The following is a 27,019-nucleotide window of genomic DNA, read 5'->3' on the forward strand; positions in this document are numbered from 1 at the left end:
CTAAATTGCTAAAACGCCTTGATAAAATTTGTTGCATTATCAGTTATAGTGGCAACAATTTTTCCAGGTTCAAAATCAATAAAATTAAAAACACGAAAAATTCGATGTTTTTAAAAAAAATCATAGTTTTAGTTATTTAAGTTTTTAATTATTTTTGTCTAATCGTTTTTAAGTTTGAGAAAATGTACCTTCAAGTGCATTAAGAAATTTGAAGATGAACGCAAATTTTCTTATTTATAATATTGTCGGTTTTGAAATTTAAAAATTTGGCAAATACCGTTGTCCCATCAAGCGTAGAATTTTGTATATCAACTTTGAAAAATGGGCCGTCAAGATCATTACTGAAATTACTTGTATCCATAATAACGTTATCTGTAGAATTTTGAATAATTGTCGACTGGTCACTCATTTTTAAACACTTTTCCCGATATATTTTGAAAAATTACACACGAGTTTATTGAAAACGTCTGAGTTTATTAGTATTAGGTATTATGCGACATGCAAATTGAATCTTCGGTTAAATTCGGTATAAGTACATGCCACACTACCATGCACTACCATGGTCACCGTTTAAGGGGATCGGATACTGACCATTTCTAAAAAGTTTTTTATAGGAAATTTTAATCATTGATTATAACGATAGCACAGAATCACAATTATATTGTTATTTAGCAGTGATTATTTTTAATTCAGTTAGTACTGTGTCAATAGTTTTTTTAATTTATCAATCAAATAAATTGATTGCTAACAAATATGTATTTTTCATAATTTAACAAAAATAAACCCCACGATTTTGAATAAACACAAAAAAAAAATTATACTTTGAAAACAACTATAAAATCACATAAAACTTTCATAAAACATAATTATCTTAGACCGTACAATCAATGTGAAATTAAACACAACTATTTCCAAACGAGTCTCGATTTAGAGAACCCTCTTGGTATTATTTTTCATTTGAGTTAAATAGTAATAATAATCGCTGTTGTTTTGCTTATGCTACATAAAAATAATGTGGGTCATTTGTACATATTATTGCTGAATTAGCATTATTGACAAAATATGATACAATTTTAATGCTTAATTTATTTTATTATATTCTACTCCATACTACACATTATTAATTGGAAGCCAAAATTTAGGCCTCTGGTTAAATGTATTATTAGACCAAGTTATTTGGTAAATTTCAGTTTTTAAATAATAACTTTATATCAATGATATTCGTGTTTTTTTCATTTAGCTAATAAGCCTTCGATTTCAAAGGTCATTAACCGGAAATGGGTTAGATTTCAGATAGGCAACTGATGTGTGATGAATGATTATGTTCTACATGTTTTTTTTACTACATTAAGTTGAAGCCAAAAAGCTGAAGAACAGCTGAAGAAAAGTGTACAAGTTGTAAAAGTTGTAAAAGTAAATTATTATAATTGCTTAAGTAAAAAGAAATGGTCCCATAATAAAATAATAATCAAAATCGTTTTAACTTTGAAGACTTTAAATAATTTTACTAGGTCGATTTTAAAGATGTTGTTTTTGTTTTAGATATATTTCTTATTTAGTACAATGTTGTATGCCAACAGGTAACTATTTGAACAAGCATCACATCAAAATATGTTTTCTTCTTATTTCAATAAATAACACAACTTAAAACGTGTTTTCAATATTTTTCCGGGTAAGAAAGTAAAATACCGTATATACAATTATTTAGAAAAGTAGTAACAATGATAAAACCGTACAATATTTTCAAAAGGTTTTAAATTAATATAAAAATTATTCATGACCAGATGTAAAAATGTACCAATTGCAGAAATATGGATAAATTAATAAATTTAAACAATTCGGTAAAAACCCTAAGACTAATATCAAAAACGATTCAAGGATAAAAATGATTTCGATAAAAACAAATAACTACAGTAGGCATTCATCAGCTATTTTCTATAACTTGTTTGTATTGTAAAGTTAATTATACAATTTTTGGATTATAATATAGCCTTACTACAACCATACAACTTCTTAAGTGTTTAACTTTTTATTCAAAATTTTCGTTTAGTAATTCCGTTTGAAAAAACTTTAAGAAATATTCATATATCGGATGGTTCATTTAATGCCCTACATTAGTTTACTCTTAATGATTGCCATTTTTTGATTTATGTTATAGTACAATATTAGACAATATTCAATTTTTTATCTTTTCAGTATTTGCTAGCGCTCTATCAACTTTTAAAACTTAAACGACAACGTGTATATTTAAATAGCTTTTTAAATTAAAGATAATTTACTGAAAAAAAATTATGTCTCGATAACCAGTTTTGAATTGAAAACTGATACCAAATTCGGAATCAGTCCCACCAAATACATGTGTACAATGTGATATCTTTATTATATTATGTTTGCAAGAAATTCTGTTTTAAACAAATAATTGAGCTTCAATGTTGAGCTGAGAGGTATTCATTTTTTTTTTTATAATTTATTTATACACTTAACATAAAACCATAATATTTTTAATAAAAATCTAATTTGACCCTATGAAATTGCATTATTAGTATGTTATAGAGAACATTTATTATTTAAATAGTTATTAGTAACAGTTTATAATATTGCTACTCGATGTTACAAATACAAAATTAGTGTGTCTGACGTCTGTATTAAAAGTGTGTAATTGTAATTTTCAAGTGCATTAAAAATGTTCTTATTTCTTTACTCATTAAACCAAAAAAAACATTGTTACTTATTCACAGACTAATATGATGTGTAAGTTAACTATCTTATCTTATTTCGAATTCTAAATATATAAAAAAGTTAATTTCAATTTAAACTGTACTTGTAAAGTGGCTAAACTATCTTACACTTTGCGTTGGGGAATATTTTATTGTTATCTTTTTCATATGTTATCACCAGTTCAATACCAAACTACTGTTCATTGATAGTATGTTAAAACCTTGCTTTATTCGTTTAAAAAAAAAACGTTTAACAACCGTGGAAATAAAATCAAAGATTCTTAACTTAACTTGAGTAAGTTCACCGATGTGAAATAATAAAAACGTTCAAAATAATAGGATTATAATATGGAAGTGATTTGAAAAAAAAAAAATGTTTTCTATAAAAAGTTTAGTGTACAAAAAAATAAAAAGGTTCAGAATTTGTAAAAATAATACCTATGCGTTAAGACAGTTCATAAGAGGCATCTTAATAAGAAAAAGGGATTAAAATTCGTAGATCAATTTGTCAGAATTAACCTACCAAAAACATTTTATACTGTTGAAAAATGTAAAGTACAATATACACATATGATATACACCATAGCAGTCAGTATAGTTAATTCGCAATAATATTATTTAAAGGTTCATAAAAAAACAATGTCACAACACCAATGTAAATGTAATCAATAGAGTATATTATTGTGTTAAAGAAAATTGTAATTATAAATACGATTATATATTTTATATGAATTATACTGTGAATAAAAGTTATGGTCAAATTGGGTAATTTAGATCACCAACGTTTAATAAATATTATGAGAAAAAATAGTTTAAGTCAAATTTAACGAATCAAAATATTTTTTTCTAATAAAACATGATCTGCATAGTCATTATAGTAAATTTATTCGAGTGCACCATTTTAATTTCTAATTCCCATCCTGGAAGGTGGTGCACCTGTTGGCATTTTAAAATAAGCGTACCAGTTCATAAGTTACCCAACTTGACGGAAATATAAAAATGAATATATTGTATAGAATAGTCAAGAACTTGTAAAGTTAATGTAAGATTAAAAAAAACTACATTATTAAACTACATTGGGACTATTCAGATTGGATACATTTGGGTATTAACAATCTAAAAAGTTGGCAGCCATCAGTATTTCCAATGAACTCTGTGTAGGAATCGGGAATTCTGGTACTTCACAAGAGCTGTCTGTGTAACGCAATTTGTATGCAAAGTACAGACATATGACTTTCAAAACATGTGACCTAAAACATAATAATTATTAAAATGCATTTGTCGGCTCGTTTTTATATCAAATTTTAACATCACTCACGGTATATCTTTGAAGTGGATCATATTGGTTTGGTTTTCAGAAAATTGTCCAGGACCGCTCAACATGGCTTTGATTGTTTCAGAAGTCATAGCGTGTTCTCGTTTTATAATGAATTCATGGTCATCGCTTGAAATCAATTTGATATACATTGCATCTGGACCTTCACATCCTCCATATACCGGTTTTTTGCCATCACCCTGTAAAATCAAAAATATTAACGTTCACAATACACACTTGTCAAATAAAACACACCGACTTAAAATTACCAAAACGTGGTAAATCACTCCTAGGAACAGGGCTGAGAAAGGGGTGACATAGAGAATTAATTAAATACGACCAATATCAGTGTAAAATCTAGATTTTTGGAAAAGAAAAAATTAGTATTTTAATAAAATGTTAAGTTCAGTTGGGTCGGTAGGATAGAGAGAGCATATTGTAATTCAATGTTACTGTTTATATTTTAGAAATATTAGTGTAATATATGTTGAGGGGAGAGGATAGCACAATATATTGTAATTGAATGGAAGAAGGTGATGGTAGGGCATGGTGTTGGATAATATGGCGATAAGGAAAAATCCTCTAAATTTAGTTTCAAATTTGCATGGAATATTTTTTAGATAAAGTACTATCGATAATGGTAACAAATCAAACACAAATATCGTTAACCCTTTTTTACTAGCTGGAGTAGATATTTTTTCTTTATTTCACTTTTTTAAATGTAGTTTATATCTTAAAGGCTGAATATTATAATGAAGCTTTAGAGTGGGTATAGCTATACCATATACGATTTTCTTAAAAATATGTAGTCAAACTTTAACTTTGCTTGAGGGCTGTTTTTCGACGTTTTTGACCAAAAAGCCAGACAAAATTTCGACTAATTAGGATGGTTCGATTTCAATTTTTTTAAGATAAACGAGCTCTTTGACAAATTTACTAGGTTATGTAGAAAACAGATTTTTGATTTTTCTTTTTTTCTGTAAAATAATTGGGTTTTAATATTGAACTAATTGCAAATTTTATTTATTTAACTACCATAAAACTGAATTTTTAAAAAAAAATGGTTTCTGAAGTGGGAAGAATTGGCCAGTCTCTAAGATTACAATTTTGGAAGTTAGCAAAAAAAATATTATTGACGTATGTTTTTTAATATACTAAGAGCCATCATTGATCGGGCTGGAGCTTTTATTTATTAGCTCTGAAAAATTTAAGTTAAAAATATGGCAAACATTGAATAAAGTTTCATACAAAAAATGAAACTATTAAAAATAAAGAATTATTTATCACACGATAATTGGCTATGATAAAACATCTGCATGGTTTTTAAAAGGGGGACAACAAAAATATTTAAATCCCAATATTCTTGTGTGTGTATAATAATCTATTTTCCATCGATATTGAACAAAAAAAATAGAAAAACATAGTTATAATGTCAATATATAGGTTAGGTATTATTTTATGAAATAATATATTAATACTCGTTATTGTTTTCACAGAAAATTGTGTCATTAACATTTTTTGTTTAAAACTTTTAACTCAATATTTGCATTGTTATTTTTTTTTGCAAGTTATTGATAAAAGTTCAACATTTTGAACATTCTGGCGCTTATAAAAAAAAGCTCCAGTCTGGTCGATGGGGACTTTTAGTATATTATAATACTTGTAATTTTTGAGAAAAAAAATTTGTTTCGCTATTTTTTCATTATTGACTGGCTGAGATGGACTTTTTGGTCCATTAAAGTAACTTCCTGGTACGACATTGGATCTATAGACTATTGCTACAAAAAGAAATTGGTTCAGTGGTTTTTGTAAGTATTATAGGTCCAAAAAACACAAACAAACAAATAATAAAACACATTGTAAAGACGACACTCAACACCACATTGAAGCTGAAAATATAACTTTGGCCAGAGTAGATTTGTTTTTTCCTAGTAATTAAAAACCAAATAGCGATTTTAACGTTTTTAGCATGCAACGGTCAAATTGTTATAGACACTATAGTAAAATTAATTTTGATATAATTATACTTACACCTCTTTTCTTTCTCTTGTTGGCTTTAGCTTTGTTCTCGTTGGCTTCATTATTTTTCTCGTTGGCTTCATTATTTTTCTCGTTGGCTTCAGTTTTTCTCTCGCTGGTTTCATTCTTGTTCTCGTTGGCACTCATGTCAATAGCAGTCTCAACTACAAGCTTTACACTTAAAATTGACAAAACTTTTTACTAGAATTTCAACTTATAACAACTATATTGGAGAAATCTCAAAGACCCTAACTGTGCAATGGTGCGTCAGAGTTCAGACTACAGCCATTACTCACTGGCAGTGCCGATCAATACTACTGACTACAGCGCATGCAGACTAGAGTGTTCGTGGTCCATACTTTGGTTGTAAGTAATTATAGAGAGCGCTATGGTGTTGACAATACAATGAATAAAATAAAAAAATGAATTTAACATTGTAAAACATTAATTCTTTTACCAATGTAATTATTTTTAAAATATCTACATTTTAAATATGAACCAAAACATTAAGACAGATGACCATTTCTATTAATTTTGTGGCAACACATCTAATTATATATATATATATATATATATATACATTTTTTAAATTGTATATAAGTTTTTTCCGGTAAATTACATCCGGGAGATGGCATTTTATGGCTTGGGTGATAATGGGAAAAATAGGCAAGATTTAGATGAAAAATAAATGCATTTGGTTGTTGTAAAAAGAATATTTCTTTAGTATATTGTCCATCAACAACAACTAATACTACACTATTGGCTCCATATAGCTATACTTTATTGCAGAGTGCTTATACTTTATTCATCGTCAGTGTAGCTATTCGGATTTTTGTTTTCCTACAAGAAATGGTACTGCTACCTTGTTGGGAACCCCTGAAAACGGGTGATAGACATTGAGCCACCAACTTGGAAAAAATCAATAATATTCAAAAGGGTCCATTGTATCCTCATCCCTTATACCGTCGGGGTTAGTGACCGGGGATGGTCACCCCTACAGTTCCTGCATGCATATCAGCTGTTTACATTTTCATGTAATCCGTTCGCAGAGGTCGTGATATTCGCTGTTGTCAATTAACTGAGTTTAGCCCAAGGTGTGTAGACTATAGGTCTAATAGATCTATACTAAATTTACTATTACCTAGTCTGAATAGTTAATAGTACGGTCAAGTGCCATAGAGCCCATTAAAAACGCACACTGCCCACCTTAAATTTTTTTTGTGAGTAAAGCTTGCACAGCCAATATCTACACTGTATAATTTACATTGCTCACTATACACTCGTCATATCGGGTAGTTATTTAGCTATTGCCTATGCCAGTAAGTATTATTTATCGAAATGTAATAATATTGGTAATTTCCAAAATAATTATGTTATTATACACTTTATATTATTTTGGTCAAAAGCATAATTAGTCATCAATATTCAATTTAATATAACATCATCGGAAATACAGCAAAAGGGAGTTTCCAGTGTAAATACAATTTTACAGGATGGGCGAGAATTTGAAAATAATATTTTAAAACTTCAATACAATATTTTCTGCTTGCATACATACGACCTTTTTAAATAAGTTTTCTTTCGTTTTATCTACATAACACATCAATTTTAAATACATCATTTAATTGATCATTAGATAAACATTTTAATTAACACTAACGCCTAATTTATGGTTTGTTCCTGTGTTATGTATTTTATTTTATTTATTATCTTTAGTGCAAAAAAAAAAAAAAATTGTCAACACCCAAAAGTCATTGAACATAATATTTATGTTTCATTTTTTTTTTTTTAGAATTTGATCTTGGTATAATAGTCTTCAACAAAAGACTTCGATATTTCTATAAAGTTAACCATTTTCATTACTGTAGACAAATGGGAATCTGTTTTTCACGTAGACCAACATCGCAAAGCTGCAGCGATAAGAAAGTTTTGGATACACAAGTAAAAGGTATAAAATAATGCATATAAGATTACCTTTGTATACTAATCCAAGATGTTTAATATATTGTATCTCTAGTTAGAAAAATAATCATTATTTCCTAACTTTTATAATTAATTTGATTGTATTTTTTTTTTAGAATTAAATACAACGACAGCTACTATCCATTCTGTAGTGCCAATGACTAATGCAACCGACAATAGTGCTAACACCGGATCGGATAATGGTATTAGCTATGCTTTTAAATCGTTAACCAGTAGTTTGATGTCGCTATTCGGTAGCGCTGATAACACTGCTGCGAAAAGATTCCAAATTAGAGTGGAAAAGTTATTTGACGTGTACAAGGAACCTTCTGTCGATCTGATATCAATAGACGGAATCGAAAGACTGTGCAACGATTTGGAAATACTCCCCGAAGAATTCCGCATACTCGTGTTTGCGTGGAAATGCAATGCACATCAAATGTGTCAATTAAAAAGAGTAGAATTCGCCAAAGGCTGCTTGGCTTTGAACGCCGATTCTATAGAATTAATGCGGACCAAGCTGTCCGAAATGGTCAGTGATCTCAATTACAATTCAAAGGACTTCAAAAGTTTGTACAGGTATTGATAGCGATGAAATACAAAATACAAAAAAAAAAGCATCTGAAATATTTGAAAAAATATTAACAATTTTTCCAGGTTTACATTTAAATTCGGTTTGGACAACAATAAAGGTCAACGTATCTTACCAGTCGATACGGCTATTGTGCTGTGGCAGTTGGTTTTCGACATATCCGAACCGGCAATACTTCAACGTTGGTTGACGTTTTTGGAAAATAGCAAATCCGTCCATGGCATTCCAAAAGACACGTGGAACATGTTCTTGTGTTTTGCTGAATCTGTACCCAATGGCGACCTGACAAATTATGATGATTCGGACGCTTGGCCAAGTGTTTTTGATGATTTTGTCGAACATGAAAATCATCAAGCTAAAAAAACTGAGTGATAAAGAGTGGTATAGCAAATGAAATTATTCTATAAATGAAACAGCAAATATTTTTAGCTTTTAAGCACTGTAGGAATGATTACACATATATAGGAGTTATTAACTATGAATCATCATCATCTGATTATAATAAACTATTCATAAAAATAACTACTAAACTATTTATAATACATGAAAATCTGTTTTAATATAACTTTTTATTTTTTGGCATTAACATTATGTGTCTTATCTGGTGTGGCAAAGCCTAACAATGTAACTAGGTATTTTTTTTTGTCAGAATCGCACTTTATATCCAATAACAAACACATAACCAAATTCCAGATAATATTAAGTATAATACTCGCTGTTTTATTACCACCCTTGAGTTCCTTTTGTTATTTCGTCTGATTTTTAAAGAGTTTTGTATATGCAATATTTAAGAAAAAAGAGGTTTTAATAAACTTTGACCATGTCAATTAATTAACCGGTTAGTTTGTTTAACATAACCAAGTAAAGTAGCCTAAGAACTCTTTACAGAATTGAAATTGGACCGTCTTAAGTGGTCTAAATTTTGACTGGCTTTTTCGTTTAAAACGTCAATGTATGCAATCCCCGTAAACAGCAGAAGTTCTTTGTATAAAAAATAAACTAGTGTTTTTTTGTTAGAAAAAAAAAATCACTATTGAACTAATATAAGCCTTCGAAAGTAAAATGTATGAAAAACATTAATATATTAACTCATAATACTACCCTAAATATATTTTGTAAGGGTCGGAAATGTTTCAACTTATTCCTTATTTAATTGTGAAGAAATCTGCTATACCGCTCTATATGCAAATAAATTATGTTTGTAATGCAATATTATTGTTGTATACTATGTATAATAACAGAATGTCATAATCCTTTCAGTCTCATTGGCTTCGCTCAAAGTCATGAAGTTTACCACTGTTTATGATTATTTTTTCCTTGTCTTCTTTGAAATGATAGAGATAAATGTATTCGGGACTGAAAGGGTTAGTTAATTACTATTTGAAATGTACAAATTTCAAGCTTTAATATTCTAATTATTAAATCATTTTTGTATTCTTCATAAATTCTATAACTAGTTATATGCTTATTAAATATAAAACCACTTGTTAAGTAATAAATATACAAACGTTGTGTGTATGAAATATAAAAAAATATATTCAAAAGTCTAAGTTTTTATTTGATTAACATAGAATAAACATTAAAAAATAGTTTTAAGAGCTTTAAATGTTTTATATCCAAAGAAAATATTGATTAATTTGCAAATAATTCCAGACTCAAATAATCGAATCAAAATATATAATCTTTATAAAAGAAAAAATAGTCTTAAATTAATGTAAAAAAGATGATAATTGACAAACTTGATGGCTGTTAACGCCACAAAAATAAAAGGTTCTCTTTGGACGTTTTGTTCACAACCATTTCGTCCCTGACATTAAAGTTGATCATTTGCGGCAATTAATGTCATAGATAATATGTTAACGAATATTGTATTTAAGGGAATTAAAAGCATGCGGATTTTAAGGGGTTTTATATAGGCAATATTTAAGACAAAAATGGTTTTTTATGATTAAAAGCCATTTTATTCCTACGAAAAAAAAATGTACACAATTTTAATTTTGTAAAAATATTTAAGCTCATCGTCCTTTTTCCAGAATATTTTGGAAGTCGATTTTTAAATAACTATTTCATTAATTAAAAAAAGTGAATACTTAAAATTTGAGAAATTGTTATAGTATTATAAATAGTAATTTTAAAACACAATTTTAATCCAAAAATAAAAACCGATTCCAATAATAATCTAGAAAAAAGACCGATATACTCAAATATTTTTACAGAATTGGAATCAGTCCATTTTAAGTAGGTGTAATTTTATCAGGTCTTAATACATTATGTTAATAACAGTTGAGAATATTAAATATAAAAAATATCTAACAACAAAGGTAACCATGAAAATGATTATGTAAACAAATTATTTGTATTTACTTTATCTACTTAATTTTTGTGGATATAATTACAATATTGGCAATAAAACAAAATTTTGAGTAGGTTACAACGTAATAATGAATGGTTTGTATAGTATAAGCAATATACAACAATGCACTACTAGTGCAGTCACTTTATAATTGAGGCGAGGCAAAGATATGACTCAGAATGGTATGCTAGAACTATAGTGTGGTCCAAGACTATGATCATAAGTCATAAAAGTGTGTTTGTCTAATATAATTAACTTAATTATTCACAGCTTGTAGATAATTCAATATTTTTTTGTTTTTAAAATTTCCTTTGGTAAGAAGAATACAAAAACATTTACTTAATTTATTTATCTGTTAAAATATTTACTAGAATATAAGTTTATAAGAATTAAATGAAATAGTTGTACTAAGATTCAGAGTTTAATTTATTTAGCCCATTTTTTCAATGTCGAACAAACGGTTCAGCGCAAAACATTGATTTACCGAGTGGGAATTGCTTAATTAGGTGTCTTTATTTTTTATGTTATAAGTACAAACCACGAAATTTAAGATATTCTAGACAAATTGGTCACAATCCTTCATATATGTCGTTAAATTATTTTTTTGGATACATTTATAATACCCACTGTTTTTTGAAAACTATCTTAAATAATGTGCACCGCTGTATTAGAACTTTTATTTTAAGTCTGATGAGTCACTTATCAATTATCATTAATTTGGCTACTTATCACTGCTTCTATCAATCTCTGTAGCATTTGACTCGGTAGTACTTGATCCAACGTAATGTAGAATAATTATTTGTAAACAATAAAAACAAATTATATTTAATAACTATAATATTAATAGACCCACTAATAGAGAAAATGCAATTAAATACCAACTTGAATTCAAGTTTATTCGAGAAAAATTGTAATTTTTAAAAATAATTGAAAATGTAATCTAATAATTTTTTACTTATAAAACAAGCTCATGATAGTTATGCTATACTGATGCGGCGCATTTCTTAGAGTAAAAATATCCATAATGTAATAGTGTATTTAACTAATTTGTGTTGAGTGGATGTTTTAAACAAAATCCACATGTTTAATAAACTTACATTTTATTCTATTGAATCAAATTTGTATACTATTAATGGAAATTATTTACAAATGAAATAGTTGATATTAATTTTTTTATGATTATAGAACTCATGGCGCAATGAGCACACAAAGCTTGATAAATGCATTACACAAAAATAAAATTGCGCATTCGAGAGCAAAAAGGGTGTAAGTCACAAAATATTAAAGTAGAAGATCTGTATAAATGTTTTTACGAGAACTTAAAGTTCTCTTTCCATCGTGCGGATAATAAGCAAAGCACGACTAAAATCACTTTCGCAGGCGATAGATTGAGAGCAGAATTATCGCTTGGTGGCGTTACTTTAGATTAGGTGAAAACGTGACTTACACCACTTTTGCTCTTGACGGCTCAATCAGCCTTTAATTACAATTGTCTCATTACAAAGGTTTCAGTGGATATCGTAGTGATTATAAAAATATAATTTTTAAAAGTAAAAAACTCAGGACAGACTTTCCAAACATCTATTAGTTATTGGTTCATTCCATCCAACTAAGTTATACTGTGCGAGATGATGACAAAACGTTGGCAGTTGCAGTTGGCATTACTTTGATCATTCTTGCCAGTAAAATAGTTATCACCTATGTTTAACAATCTTCAGGCGACTTTGGTCTCATGCAATCTTGCATCTATCACAATACGTTTATCACTGAAAACAATAATTGCAGCTTTGTAGTACTTTAAATAGAAAGAATTATAAATATTTATAAATATAATTTTTATCTTTTCAAGACTTGTTAGGCTTTGTTTTAAATCACATATAGCATCATAATGAGTAGGCGAGTCTTTTACAATGAAAGACTATTAAAAGATCACAAATACTTTCATCAAGATGTAGAGTACAAAATAAAGAATCATTAGGTGATGGCTTGAACGAATGGGGAGGTAGTAAAGAATGGCCGACACATACACATAAGTAATTAAACCATAAGGTAAATGATCTAGATAATTACTTAAGCTGGTATTTTTTGTTATTCTGGACACTATAATTTTAAAACCTGATGCAAAATAAAGAGCTTAATTATTCCATTGTGTTGTCCAAAGATTACTCACACGATGGCATAAGATTAAAATATAATAAGAAGACAGAAAATTTTATCGAGATGGCAATTTAAAATTTAAAGAGGCTGATGACCTGTCTCTGTTGATTTGTACTGTTTAATTCTTGATAAAATAATTAGTTTAAATTTAAATCGACCCGGTATTATTTTTAATAGCTAATTCTTGATGAAATAAAAAGTTGTTAGTTAGAGTCACAAAATAGATTAAATGTAGTCAACATTTGGCTGTAAAAGTTTATATGAACAAAGGAGGATGATTGGGTAAGGTGGTGATGTGTCGACACTCGGATACCTAGAGTATCTCTTTGGGAAAAACAAATGACTGTCTAGAGAAGGAGTCTTACCATTCGCCTCCATGGTGTGGCAAAAACCTTAGTGCTCCAAAAATTAACGTTGTTCTCCATCCACAGGGAAAACTGCTCTTTGCTAAGAAAAAAAAAATATAAATTATCAATTATAATTATAAACTATACTATATTAAACAACAACACTTTCCCTTAGAAGGGATGGACATTTTTTCCTAATTTCACTTTTCAAAGTGAAAGTTTTGTCACTGTAGCTATTTGTAATAATAAGACCAATCAAAACGACCATGAATAAAGGATTTGTGGGGGAAAAAACAAGCTCAGGTATCTCTCATTAGAATTAGTAATTAGTCCCATAATTTACTTATTTAGAATTGTAAAATTAATGTTAAAAGTATTTAATTTTTTTAGTAATGTATAATTAGTAATAATTAATAATATGTTTAGATACTTCTATACCAAGCTAAAGAAAACCGAAGTTATAAAGTATAAGTATGAATACACAATATCCTACCGGTGATTCCAAAATGGTTGGGAACCTTTGCCCTTAATACTTAACAAAATACTAAGTATACTTACATGTGCGAGTATAAACGTAAACAGTATTTAGTAATGGTCATCACAATAAGTTTGATGGCGAACGGTTATTGCACTTCAGGCAGCCTAGAAAATATTCCAATTAGTGTAAATGTTTTTAACATTAATTTAACAAACATACCTACAACACCTGACTGCAAACAATGATTATCTCAGCCATCGACTGATTCCGAGCAATGCACAATACTTACTGCACTTATAATGTGGTGGTGACCGTCATCACGCGTCCCTAGATGTTCTTTAGGTTTGACTACTTTTTTGAATTTGTTTTTTTCTAAAAAAACAAAAAAATTGGATAATATAAATCTCCACTCCGGCTATTTCTAAGGAGCCATGTATAGACTATTTTTCGCAAAATTTAATTTATAGATTTACTCTTGATGATACTATTTAGTACATAATGTTTATAAGCGTTAATATAAATAAAATGGTAAAAGCCAAATGATTGGATTTTTTGCATAGTTACTACCATTAAAACTGTGGGCAAATCTTTCTTTAATTTAATTTTAAAAAAATGTATCAACAAAAAGATTTGTACAAACCTTTTTGTTTTGCCGTTTTCTCATAGGACAGTCCCTGTACAAATGATTAGGCGATTTTCAGAAATGGCACCCTAAAAATATAATAGTCACAATTATAATAAATCACGTACATTAATTTGTAAATTACTTTTTACTACTCATTTTGTTTTTCTTTTTACAATTTCTTATGTGGTGGTCACCAGCACATCTAAAGCACCGTATTCTGTTACTATTTTTTGGTTCATTACTGTAATAGTAATAGACTATTTTCTAAAAATAAAAAATTAAACGGTTTTAAGGTTGTATAAAAAAAAAAAAATGCTTTTTAAGTCAATACTTACAGCATTAATAATAAAACCACTCACTCCTAGGTTTTTAGGTCTGATTACTTTTTTGAATTTGTTGTTTTTTTCTGAAAAAACAAAAAAGTTGGATAATATATTACTTCACTCCGCCCATTTATAAGGAGTCATGTTCATGTATATACTATTTTTATATTAAAACTTAGCAGTGCTAAGTTTTAATAAAGAAGGAAAAAAGCAATTTTAACCAATAAATAGTTTAGATTTTGTACAAAGTAACAAAAAAATTATAACACTTTGACACAGGTAAAGTACTTCATGGTAAACTGTAAAAAATTTGTAATTTTAATACAGCCCAAAAAACCTTATCCCCCGCATTACAGGGACAAAATACGGGTGGTGTGACGTTCTCTTAACATTTTGGAGTTCAAATCGATAATAGATTTTAACTGATTTCGAAAACCTGCTTAAGAATGTATAGTGATTTTGTTTGGTATTTAAATTGTTTGCCACCATTTCTATTAAAATAGTGTTTTAATAGACGGGGGAAAATGTTTTCAATTAATAATTATTGGAGTATTAAAATAAAATGTTAACAAATTTACACTTTTTATTTTGGTACATACCAAGAACATTAGACAGGCTACAATTCAATATTCAATTTACTTTACTTGCTTCATAAATCAAAACATTATAAATTGTTACATGACATAATATATGTTATAATATGACTCACTTTTACTTATCCGAAAACCGTCATTGTTTATAAAGAAAATACTAACGTTATCGTCTAAAACGGGGTTTAGAAGATAAATGTTAAGAAGAACGGTGAAGACTGAAGATTGAAGAAGTCAAATTTAAAATACTTAATACTTAAATAGGACATTCAATAATAGGAACTGATAACAATAATTTAAAATTTAAGCGTTAGTGATAACGTGGCGGTTATCATGGAAACAACAGTCAAGTGTAAATAAACCTAAGAACTGTTGTTGTATCCACGGACCACGGTTACAGCACAAAATAGATTTCTCCCGCCGGCTAACCTCGGTAGCCGTCGTAGTCGTGTCAAGATTCACGGTACCAGGGTCCCAGAAAAAGTAACCCATAGGAGGGCTCTTAATAATGTAGCTGGCTGACCCGCAGTTGTTTTTGAATAATATAATTCTCGAGTTGTAATGCGAATATGGTTGCTGGGATCCTGATACTCAACACCTCGCAATCCTAACGGCAGCGGCTATCTGACGCGTTTTTCAAAAGATTCAAAAATTATTGTCAAATATTATAAGTTAAATCGTTTTGTAGGGAAAAGGCGGATGTCCTGTGAAGTATAAACGTTGATATTATGACAATTAAATTGTTAACTATATTATATAGGTATACTTTGACTATATAGAAATTACTAAAAAGTATAAATAAAATAAAATAAACTACATAACCAATCATCATCATAATATTCTTCTGACAACCCCCGACAAAAAATAAAAAAGCGTTATTGTTGTTTGATTATACCTAATTGAAATAATGTCCTGAGCGCTGTAAAACTTTAATACCAAACAAATTTTGCTCACGTTGTCTTTTTAACATAATTAGTGCACTGACATATTTATAAATAATGCACAGCCGGGCTGGTTTTTATTAGTATATATATAATACATACAGGGTGATCCAACTAACGTAAGACACTCATTTTCTCTGAAAATATAAATATTTTGAAAACAATTTTTTTCCTAAACTTTTAGGTACATATTTTACTACATTTTTCAATATTTTGAAAATTTTTATCACCAATCCTTAAAAGCCAAAATGGGGGATTTTTGTTTTTTTTTTAGTGGCAACATATGCTTTTAATTACATAAGTTTGTAGACAAAAAATTTAAAATTATGTTAGCGTTTGAGTTTTGAATTTTCATTTATTTGTTTATTTGTTATGACTTATGACTTTATAAAGATTTGATTTTTTGACTGTATTTCTTAATATTTTCAATAGTTACTACAAAGACGAGTAGTTTTATTACATTACATACAAATAATTTGACATGTTACCGTATTCTGTATCATAATCAGGTATAATAAATAACCTATAATCTAAGTAATCTGTAGATAAGAACCTTTGTCTATTTCAAAATCTTTTATAGTGAATTCCTAGTTGTTAGAATGTTATCGCCAATTGGACAATGCGAACATAAATATGAATATGATGTGCTGCCGGTTTTGGACAAACCGAAGAAATATGATTATTATTAAGTATGTAGTAATGTAGTATCTTAACAAAGTCGTAACTAATGAACAGATTATTTATTTATTTATTATTATTGTATACAGGCTGGGCCCTTTTTATAAATATATACATTAATGATTAATAAAAAATTTTAACGCTAACATATTTTTAAATTTTTTTTCTACAAACTTATGTAATTAAAAACATATGTTGCCATTTAAAAAAACCAAAAATCCCTTTTTTTGGCTTATAAGGATTGGCGATAAAATGTTTTAAAATATTAAAAAATGTAGTAAAATATATACCTAAGAGTTTAGGAAAAAAATTGTTTTCAAAATATTTATATTTTCAGGGAAAATGAGTGTCTTACGTTAGTTGGATCACCCTGTATATGTTCATGCTTAAAACTAATGAACAGAAATGTATCATAGTGTAATGGTTCGGTAGTTTAGCATAAGACCAAATTACAAATCCTCCTTCTTTTTTCTTTCTTTTCTCATCTTACCTCATACATCTATCAAGTCCGATGACGATACTTGTAATGTAATCAAGTTTCTAGATTGACAAAGCAAATTTTTTATAATTTTGTATTAAATTTAAAGGCTCTGTAAAATACCCGAAATAAGTAAATATTTAAAAATTTCATAATATTATTATAAAATATATATATTTTTTTAAGAAAAATTACAAAGTTGCAATTATTTTCATAGAAAACGAGCGGATCGCCTCAAGTTGGCCACACTGTCAGTGTGTGTAGATATTTATTTTACGGGGGTTGTGCGGGTAGAATAAAATATTACGGAGCTTCTGTGGCCAGGCTACGCGACACAGCTCACGAAGCAATCTATTACTTCAAGCCCGGGGGCAATGCACTAGACTCCTAAAGCGCAAGCTCACTGACCCTGGACCAAACATCATATATACATATACACATATACCCATTATATATATATATATATATATATATTGTCACTGCTGAGACTGCCAAAAATTATTGATCGAAGGCGTTGCTGGACTCTCAGTGTAGGTTGCGTCCGAGTATTCTGTATGTGCCCCTAACGGTCCAGGGTTAAACACACAGAAGCACTCGCGTCTCGCAGTGTGTACTGAGTACTGTGCGCTAAAGTCATGCGTGTATTGCTACCAAATTGTTCATAGTGAACACCTCAAACGTGTATCCGCTAAAATCTCACAGTCTAACCACAATCATTTTTGCCATCCAGCTACAAAACATAGTGAGTATACGTTTCTTCAAAAACTATCTTTACTATATAATTGAATTTTGTATCGGTTTCATCAGAAGTACCTAATAGCCATAGAAACATCATCAACGAACCCTTACTCTTCCGCATCCCTTCCTATTCCTTCCCTAGTTCATCTCCTTCTCTCACCAAATACAATCTAACTTTCCATCCCCCCCCCTCTCGTCCCCTGATACGAGTAAATTGTAATTAAGTAGCCATTTGAAAACAATACCTTCTCTGTCCCGCATCCCGGGACATTCTTTTGCATAAGCTAATATAAATAAATAAGGACTCAAACGATTTATTGTCATTTGATAATTTAACATACTATGAATTATGATGCATAAAAAAGACGAATAAAATTAACTAATGATATGCTATTAGTTTAGTAAATATGCAACCGCTAATACAGTAATCTAATAATTCGAATACCTATACATAATTAAGTAGATACTGATCATTAGATCAGATTCGAAAATATTATTTTTTTATAGTTAATCTTATATTGGATTGAAAATGGACATAATAGATTACGAATCTCATTTAATTTAATTAAAAATGTCAACCCCACTGCCGCGCTCTAAGGGTGTGAGACGCTGGTCTATGCACCCCAAGCTAAGCCAACCAATAGATGGCGTTTAAACCGAATGTAAGGTAGTCGGATCTCTAGTTTATAACAACTCTCAAGTGGCTACCACCCCTATGACGAACGGTGGCGGGGTGCTAGGCGTTTCTCACTTATCACAGGAAAAATCAATACTTTTGCCCTCTTTTGGTTTTTCTTTAATAACAAAAAGTATGTTTTTAAACTCTAAAACTGCGCTTGAAATATAGATGTAAAGAAATTGTTTCCATCCCTTTATTTAGAGGAAAGGGTTTGTGATATTTTTGTCAACGTTTAGCGCAAGGGTGGATCTAGGAACTACTTACGGTAAGGGCACTTAACATAGGCAAAATCAAGTGACTAGATAGCTCAGATTGCTCCAAATCCATGACTAGGTTTACAACTACTAAAAATTATCTCAAGTTCAGTTAAAAATATTTTCTTGGATATATTTACCATTGGCACATATTTACTGTCAATTAACAGCTATATCATTTATAATTACAGACAGATTATAATAGACGGCGCTTACTCCGAAGAGCTAATAAAAAAATTAAAGTCATCTGTATATGGTTCGACCTGTGATTTAAACCATATTCTTATTATTATTGGCAAAATTATTACAACTATTTTTCACATTAATTCCTTCTTCGTCTAACCTGGCCAACACATACACAATCACACCGCCATGGCCTCAGACCAGCTTGATTTTGTAAATAAATTTTTAATAGAACACAAGATAAAAACATTAGAAGATGTGAAGTATGTTTTTTTAATTTTTCATTTTGACTATTTCGCTTAAAAACAATAAAAGCTTATTAATATTTTTGTTTTGATCTTTCAGTTCGTACAACGATTATCGTGAGTACCAACGTAAATTGATTACACGTGGAGTACCTATCGAAAACGGCTTAATAAGAGTAATAGATAAAGAGCTGGAGCTGTACGACTTGGTACAACAAAAAATCAAGGCAAGTGTAAATAAAATGTCAATTACAGTTGTATTTCTTAGTGTTGCCTACGATATAAATATTTTGAAATTTTATTTTGCCCAAGGAATTGAAAATTAATCGAGCACCAAATTTGAAACGTCTAAGAAATACAGGAAAGAAAGTGTTGGGAATTGGGTATCTTCGTATAAATGAATTTTACACACATTTGTTTGAAGTGTTTGGTATGACTCCTGCCCATCTTGACCGTTACATTGGGTTTTGTACGAATAATGTAAGTAAAATTTGTATACAACTACTTTTACACTACTTATAGGTACTGTAATTATAATGTTTAAATTATTGAAATTCCGTTAAAATCAATTAAAAATCCCTTCCAGATCTTAATAGACGAGTGCAGCCAATTTATGAGTGCTATGATCAACACAAGCCACAGTTACGAATCTGAAATTTTTGTTCTTGCTGCTCGATTCGAGTTCAAAAAACGTAGAAACATAAGAAAAGCTCGTCAATTTTATGAATTGGGCCTAAGTCAACACGAAAAGTGCAGTACACTGATTTTAAACGAAGTACTTTTGGAGGTTGAGCATAGTGACATGTCAGACATATGTCTTAACAAATACAAAAACGCAATCGCTACTTATCCACATGATATAACTTTTCCCGTTAAATTGTTAAATGGTACTTTGGCAATATATCCACAAACATTACCTAAAATGAGTTCATTGATTGTCAGGTATGTGATAACTTTATTAGTGTGTTAATACCTATATAGCTTTGGTAAATAATTGTTTTGTAATGCAGTGATATGGCAGATTTATATAAACATGACGAATTACTTTGGCATCATTTGGCGCAATTGGAATTAAAAGGTTATACTTATCATCCCCAACTGGCTGAAACCGAAAGGTTCTTTTTGCATAAAAAAACCCCTTTGGAAACAGTTAAGTAAGTAAATTTAGTTAATGTGCATCGTTTCAATAGAAAACAAATATAACTCAAATGTGTGTTGACTTGACCCACAAAATTCCGACTAACTATTTTTTGTCTATTCACTGCAATGCACTTCTGTACTTTTTGCTATAATAATGTAAAAGTCACATAAAAAAATAATAGTTTTAGGTTGTAAAAAAACTGTTTATTTAACTATTATTAACTTATATTATTATAAAACAATATAATGGTAATATGTTTTTAATAAAGTTATTTGAAAATATATATGTATATTATATACCTATGTTTATGTAGAAGCTGTATGAACATTTACGAAGACATTTTAAACCAAACGGTATTAAATGTAAACAAATGTAATTTGTCTAAACTACACTTGGACGCCTTAATAGACATACGAAAGTCGGATTTTATGAAACACGCGTGTATTGAAAAATACATGAATGAGAAAATCGAAGATGCTTTTCAATCTGCACACTTAAAAGGCGCGATTAGGGATGATCCAAAGTATTACTTGTATTGGGTAAAATAATAATTCATCGAGTCTATCTAAACAACTATTTCAGTTAGGTATAAAATAATAATTTCATCTTTTTTTTTTTATTTACCTACAGGCCAACAATTCCAGCGATCATGACAAACTAATGATTTTATCGGGAGCACTCGATGTTATGAGAAGAAATATGACATTGTGGGAAGAACTTATGTCATTTTATATCTCTATGAACAATACCGCAGAGCTCACGAGAGTCTTAAATAAAGCAATTCGAATTTTGGGATATGATGCCCTCCCATTGTGGAACATCGTGCTTCGATATCTCCTTAACACTAATGAGCATGCGGTAAATGACGTTTAATAAATCAATTTGATCTTAATATAATATACTGTTATTAACGAGTTGAAAAATATATTTAGGTTGAGATGTTCTTTAGGACAGGATGTTTCAGCGATTGCGATGAAATGGCTGTATATATTAGACAGCAATATCTTGAATACTGTGTAATAAAAAACGGGATAGATGATGGTCGATCCATATTCGAAACAATCAAATTAATGTATCCCCAGTCTCCAAAAATATATTTAGAAATGATAAATTTGGAAAAAATCCAATTAATTGAAACCGAAGATGAAAAGAAAAAAGTGAGGGAGTTATTAGTTGAAGCATGCTCTAAATTCGGCAATGAAAATTATGGTGAGTGGTTTATTATACTTCTTATTTTATAGCATAACGCTAATAATTTTTAAATGCATTTTAGAGGTTTGGACCGAATACATTCAATTTGAGTACGAGTATGGTACACCGACGATGGCGAATGAACTGTTTAAGATAGCTTTAACAAGCGTAAACCCTGATTTTGTACCTCTGTTGGAGTCTAAGTACGATGAAATAAAAGCCATCTATACAACCACTACAAAGTGAGTACTTGGCTCAATAAGAATACAAAGATATTTTAAACACCTAGGTCTCAGCGAAAGACGGGTTTTTCGCAACTATCTTAAGTGCATTGAATCACATTTTGTCAAAACTCGTGACTTATGTTGTTTTTCAAATGACCGATTCAGTTATTCTAATAAATGTATTTGTTTAGTTCTATAGATGACGATTCTATGGAACAACTTATAATGGATGAACCTGAGGAGTAATAAGAGTCTTACGTCTTGAATCAATAAAAATACATCAGAACAACGGCTTTTTGCCGTCAAAAACGATAACTACATTTCTCCCTCCTAAGCATTACTTTAATATTGACACCCCCTTTATTTTGGCAGCCTATGCTCTATTTGAGCCCCCTCCCTCTCTGTACAGATATTTTCAATTTTATACACCTTAAATAACCTCTTACCTAGTAATTACTTATGTTTGTATGCGTTAATCAGCGATTACATTTTATTTTATTGTTTTACTTAAATATAATTATACCCCGTGCTTTGAAAGACAAAAATCAAAAAAATATAGGAATAAATTAAAACTCAAAAAGTATTTTCCTATTTATTATTTATTAGGTGTAATATTTGACTTATTAGTTATTTTAATTTTTTTAATTTACCACAACATTGGTTATTTATAATTGATATTATTGTTTGTTTTATATTTTGTTATGTTTTCGATTTATTTTAATCTTAATAATTCTATCTCGATATGCTCAGAGATACTCTGGTCACTATAAATTATAATTTGTATAGCTAGTCAATTTTACTATCAACCCTAATCTTTACCAACTAATTGTCTCTTTGTTCTACCTAGTGTTTTAGTATTTTTAGTAAATGTTTTGAACTTTAAGAATAGAATTTTTAGTAACTATAACTATTGTAATGTAAAATATTATTATTCTAATATGTATATCTGAGCACTGATAATTTGCTGTGTCTCGGTACTACTTACTTATTCTATAAATACATTTAAAAAAAATGTGGGCATCGCTCTCACAACCCTTCTTTTTTATATTACTTTTTAATATTTAAACAACTTAGAGGGTTAAAGCCATAGTGGTGTAAGTCAAATTTAAGTTAATTAGAGAAAAACAAGGTTTAATAAAAACGTTTGTAATGTGCTGCAATTTGGCCGTGGAGGTTATGAGTAACGACTTAATTCACTTTGCCTTTCGATAAATTGACTTCTTAAAAATATGCTTTATGCTTACAATACTTAATTTAACTTTTATGAAAATTTGACTTACACCACAGTGGATTTAACTCCTTATACAAAAAAGTTACTTATACTAAAATAATATTTATTATTTATGTTTGAATAACATATTTAGAGTTTGGAATACTAAACTTAGTAATAATTATCAAATTATAATATACAATTATTAATACGTAAAAATTTACAATTAAAAAATACATTGTAACTTTGTTTATACCTATTTACAATAATGTGTTTTTTTATTTTTAACTACTGAACCGATTTCTTTGTATATCAGCTCTTAAGATTAGAATTCGTACTTATAAGGTACTTTATTGGACTAAAAATTTAAAAGTTGATCTCTTTTCCTTCAAATTCGAGAAAAACACTTTTCAACTTAAAATTACGGCGCCCCATATCTTTTTTCAAAATAGTCCAATTAGTTCCGAATTTGTATGGAATATTCTTAAGACATAGTACTACCGACAAACGTTGACAACCTAAATAATTATCGTACTCCCTTTTTCCTAGAAAGGGTGGAATTTATTTCTGTCTTTCGCTTTTTCATGAATAGTTTTAGAGGTTTATGTCTGAAAATGAGACCAAAGGTAGATCTTGAATGGGGTTATAATATATACAATTTTTCTCAAAAATCTGTAGTCAAACTTTTTTTATTATTAAGGAAAAACCAAAAAGTATGGTAAAATTACTCATTAACCGTAGTTTATCACTCTCGGTCAATTACTATTCACTGATTCGCATCAAAGCGTTTATTTAAAAGTGATTTTATCACTTTCAGTTATGATAATTCCTGCATTTTCTTATGTTGTGTAATGGGATGAATAGTATATCTACTTAACTAGGTTTTGAGTTTTGACTGGCGTTCAGAAAAGGCTTGAATAGGTATAAATAATTTCAATGTCGAAGCGTCATATTAGGCAATGAGATAACATCTCTATGTTTACCAACATAAAACAGAAAATATAATGTGGATTTATTTAATTTAAAAAACAAATATTTGTACACAAATTAAAAATAAATTTCTCTTACAGCTTACCCAAGCATCGCTACTGTATGAATTTAAGTATTTAGCACACATAGATTGACCAAGCTATATATTTTTTTTTTGGCAACCCAATTTTATACGCAAATCTATATAAATCATGTATTCCTCCATTTTGTTATTATATTATAATAACGGTTGCCGTATTTTATAAGCCGGCGGACTATCGCTATACTTAATTAATCTATATTTAAATTTCGTAACACTATAACGATGATCAAAACGATTTTATAATAATAATAATGTAATACTGTCAGATCATAGTGATAAATTTATGATACGCTCTATATTTTATAAGAGGATTCAAGGTAATCAGCATTAATTGTATGTAATAATATATTTTACATTTTTATGTAAAATATGTAAAAGTCAAAAATATGCAAAATATAGTGCATGGATCAGTGCATCAGATAAATTATCCAGAATATTTGTAGCATTATAGAATCCGTGTACTAAAGTTGATCACGTTACTTTTATAGTATATAAAATAAATAGATTATTCGTTTGATGTTTTTAAACAACACATCATTATTAAACATGGTTATAAAACCTCCGAATAAAGCATACCTATGTGAGATAAACACTATATTATGATATATCTGTTTAAAAAATATCGTGTCTATGGTATTCATTTCACAGTTATATAACAACAACAACAACAACAACATGGTTATTTAATTTTAAATTAGTAAAATGAATTCAGTTCGTTCGTGTTGTGGTAAATGGTAATGTGTTCGTCCGATGAAGATCTCATGGACGACTATTGCAAGTATTGCAATTGGGAACGTAATGACCGCAATTTTTTATTGGGCGATGTACCAAATAATAAAAGACCAAAGACAACTCAAAACTGTAGTCAAGATGGTAACCACGACCCCAGGCCATCAGAGTTCGTCCCTTCCACGTCGGCTGGACTATGGCCTTGGGGAAAATCAAATACCAACAAATGTAACTCAGACATAAGCTGTAAACACATAAGGTAGGTAATTGAAGACTATAGCACAACTCAATCGGTCTTTTAAGTAACCCCATAAGTCGCTATTTTAGCCAAAATAGTTTTTCTTTTTGATTCTGCAAGTGTAGGCACACATTTTATGGAGAAACGCCTCTTGTCCGGAGTTTTTTCCTTTCTAAATAAGGATTTATATTATCAGTTCACTAAGTCCCGTCTTATGATATTGCTGCAAACAATGCAATTCCTTTGAGAAACACCCTAAGTCCAGCCAATTTAAATTCAAATTTTTGCTAATTAAATAAACTAAGAAATTGGTCTACCAAACCACTATGTTTTAGGGTACTAAAAATAATTGATTTATTTTAAAATGCTTTCTCTTATTGATCTCTATAGTTAACTTTTAAATGTATGGCATTTCTCCAAATATCATACTTAGCAAACAATGTGACCTATCACTTTCTCAGGAGCGTCTTTGTAAGAATCAGCTAAAGACTGCTCGGGCAAGCCTCGAGTGTGAGGAAATGACTGTTAATTGATTTTTACCTTTGTTCAAGAAGCATATTAATAATTTTGATCGACACATTGTGTTGATCTGGATACAACCTAAATGGACAATTTTTTCGAGACACGCCAATAACAATGATAATGACACATGGTTCACGATGAACACAGGTGTAGCACTTTCGATGAAATTACCAAAATATATTTTTAATTAAATATACCAAAATAAAAATTATTATAATATTTACTACGCAATTTGATTTATTTTTTCTTGCTAATAAGTTATGCCTGAACGTAACTAAAAAAATAGGACGAGTGACGAATACGATATAATTTCATTATTTATTTTGAAGTCTATGAAAAAAATGTTTTAAACTGATACATGACATTCCCATTGTTCCTTATATTTAGGCGTATGAGATTCATCAAGAACTGCGACATCTGGCAAACACCGGCGCCGCCGGAGCAGATATTGTCGAAACTTGCTTGTGTGACGAACAAAATGATTTGGGAAATTGAAGAGGCCAAACGATTTTGTGCACGGTTAGCGATGAAATCCAGAGGACGATGTAAATGCAGGACCGTGCAATTTAACTCCTTAAGCGGTCCTGGGCAAGACGAAAGCGATTGGGACGATGACGATGACAATGATGCGCTGGAAGTCTGTCAGGACTGTTATCCCAGAAAACGGCTAACGATCCCATTAGAACTTGGCGGTAACACCGCAATTAATCGAAATCTAATGACAAACCAAGTAAGTCACTTGCTACTTACCGAAACGATCTGCCCACATCAATCGAGGGCCAAAGCGTCTCAAAATGTAAAAATAAAAATGATTAATACGTTGGAAGATCTAATTTCTTGTGTCTGAACTAGAAGTCGGGATTAAGTTTCGACAATTTAATTTGAAAATATTTACACGGTATATTACGTCAGCTATATTTTTGTAAATTCAGATGTAATCGTGAACCATGTTAATATTTCACCCAACATACCCAACACGAACGTCAACCAATTTATTATCTTTATTTATATTTTTTTA

At 29.5% G+C, this 27,019-nt stretch overlaps 2 protein-coding genes and 1 long non-coding RNA gene across 9 annotated transcripts; 1 reads left to right on the plus strand and 2 right to left on the minus strand.

Annotated features, from left to right (window-relative positions):
- Nucleotides 1-3,434: 3,434 nt before the first annotated feature.
- LOC126844430 (elongin-C-like) lies at nt 3,435-6,352 on the minus strand. Its single transcript, XM_050582621.1, has 3 exons — nt 6,064-6,352; nt 4,036-4,232; nt 3,435-3,967 (listed from the first exon to the last, which is right to left on the minus strand). Exons 1-3 carry the CDS (start codon nt 6,196-6,198, stop codon nt 3,826-3,828), a joined length of 474 nt encoding a protein of 157 aa, XP_050438578.1. The 5' UTR covers nt 6,199-6,352; the 3' UTR covers nt 3,435-3,825.
- Nucleotides 6,353-7,923: 1,571 nt separating this feature from the next.
- Nucleotides 7,924-8,978, plus strand: LOC126844845 (DCN1-like protein 3). Its single transcript, XM_050583272.1, has 3 exons — nt 7,924-7,999; nt 8,130-8,592; nt 8,671-8,978. Exons 1-3 carry the CDS (start codon nt 7,924-7,926, stop codon nt 8,975-8,977), a joined length of 846 nt encoding a protein of 281 aa, XP_050439229.1. The 3' UTR covers nt 8,978.
- A 3,113-nt stretch (nt 8,979-12,091) lies between these two features.
- Nucleotides 12,092-15,723, minus strand: LOC126844564 (uncharacterized). 7 transcript variants are annotated; one of them, XR_007686603.1, is made up of 8 exons: nt 15,598-15,723; nt 14,925-14,971; nt 14,708-14,829; nt 14,581-14,651; nt 14,160-14,312; nt 14,021-14,104; nt 13,481-13,562; nt 12,092-12,724 (listed from the first exon to the last, which is right to left on the minus strand). It is a non-coding gene; the product is annotated as an uncharacterized LOC126844564 (long non-coding RNA). The 7 variants fall into 7 exon arrangements; XR_007686604.1 differs by having other exon boundaries at nt 14,739-14,829; nt 14,901-14,971; XR_007686606.1 differs by having other exon boundaries at nt 14,718-14,829; nt 14,901-14,971.
- Between the last annotated feature and the right edge of the window lie 11,296 nt (nt 15,724-27,019).

The sequence above is a fragment of the Adelges cooleyi genome, unplaced genomic scaffold (assembly GCF_023614345.1).
Source record: "Adelges cooleyi isolate 19-005CV unplaced genomic scaffold, UGA_ACOO_1.1 ACOO_flye_CR_arks_rails_tigmint_CR_PRNA_651, whole genome shotgun sequence".
NCBI lineage: Eukaryota > Metazoa > Arthropoda > Insecta > Hemiptera > Adelgidae > Adelges > Adelges cooleyi.

Excerpts from the sequence above, each read along its gene's own strand:
- LOC126844845 (XM_050583272.1), top strand. The coding sequence starts at position 7,924 with ATGGGAATCTGTTTTTCACGTAGACCAACATCGCAAAGCTGCAGCGAT. Across the intron at positions 8,000-8,129 it reads TTTGGATACACAAGTAAAAG|AATTAAATACAACGACAGCT; the intron begins GTATAAAATAAT and ends TTTTTTTTTTAG. Across the intron at positions 8,593-8,670 it reads GACTTCAAAAGTTTGTACAG|GTTTACATTTAAATTCGGTT; the intron begins GTATTGATAGCG and ends CAATTTTTCCAG.
- LOC126844430 (XM_050582621.1), bottom strand. The coding sequence starts at position 6,198 with ATGAGTGCCAACGAGAACAAGAATGAAACCAGCGAGAGAAAAACTGAA. Across the intron at positions 4,233-6,063 it reads ACAAGAGAAAGAAAAGAGGT|GGTGATGGCAAAAAACCGGT; the intron begins GTAAGTATAATT and ends TTGATTTTACAG. Across the intron at positions 3,968-4,035 it reads ATCCACTTCAAAGATATACC|GTCACATGTTTTGAAAGTCA; the intron begins GTGAGTGATGTT and ends ATTATGTTTTAG.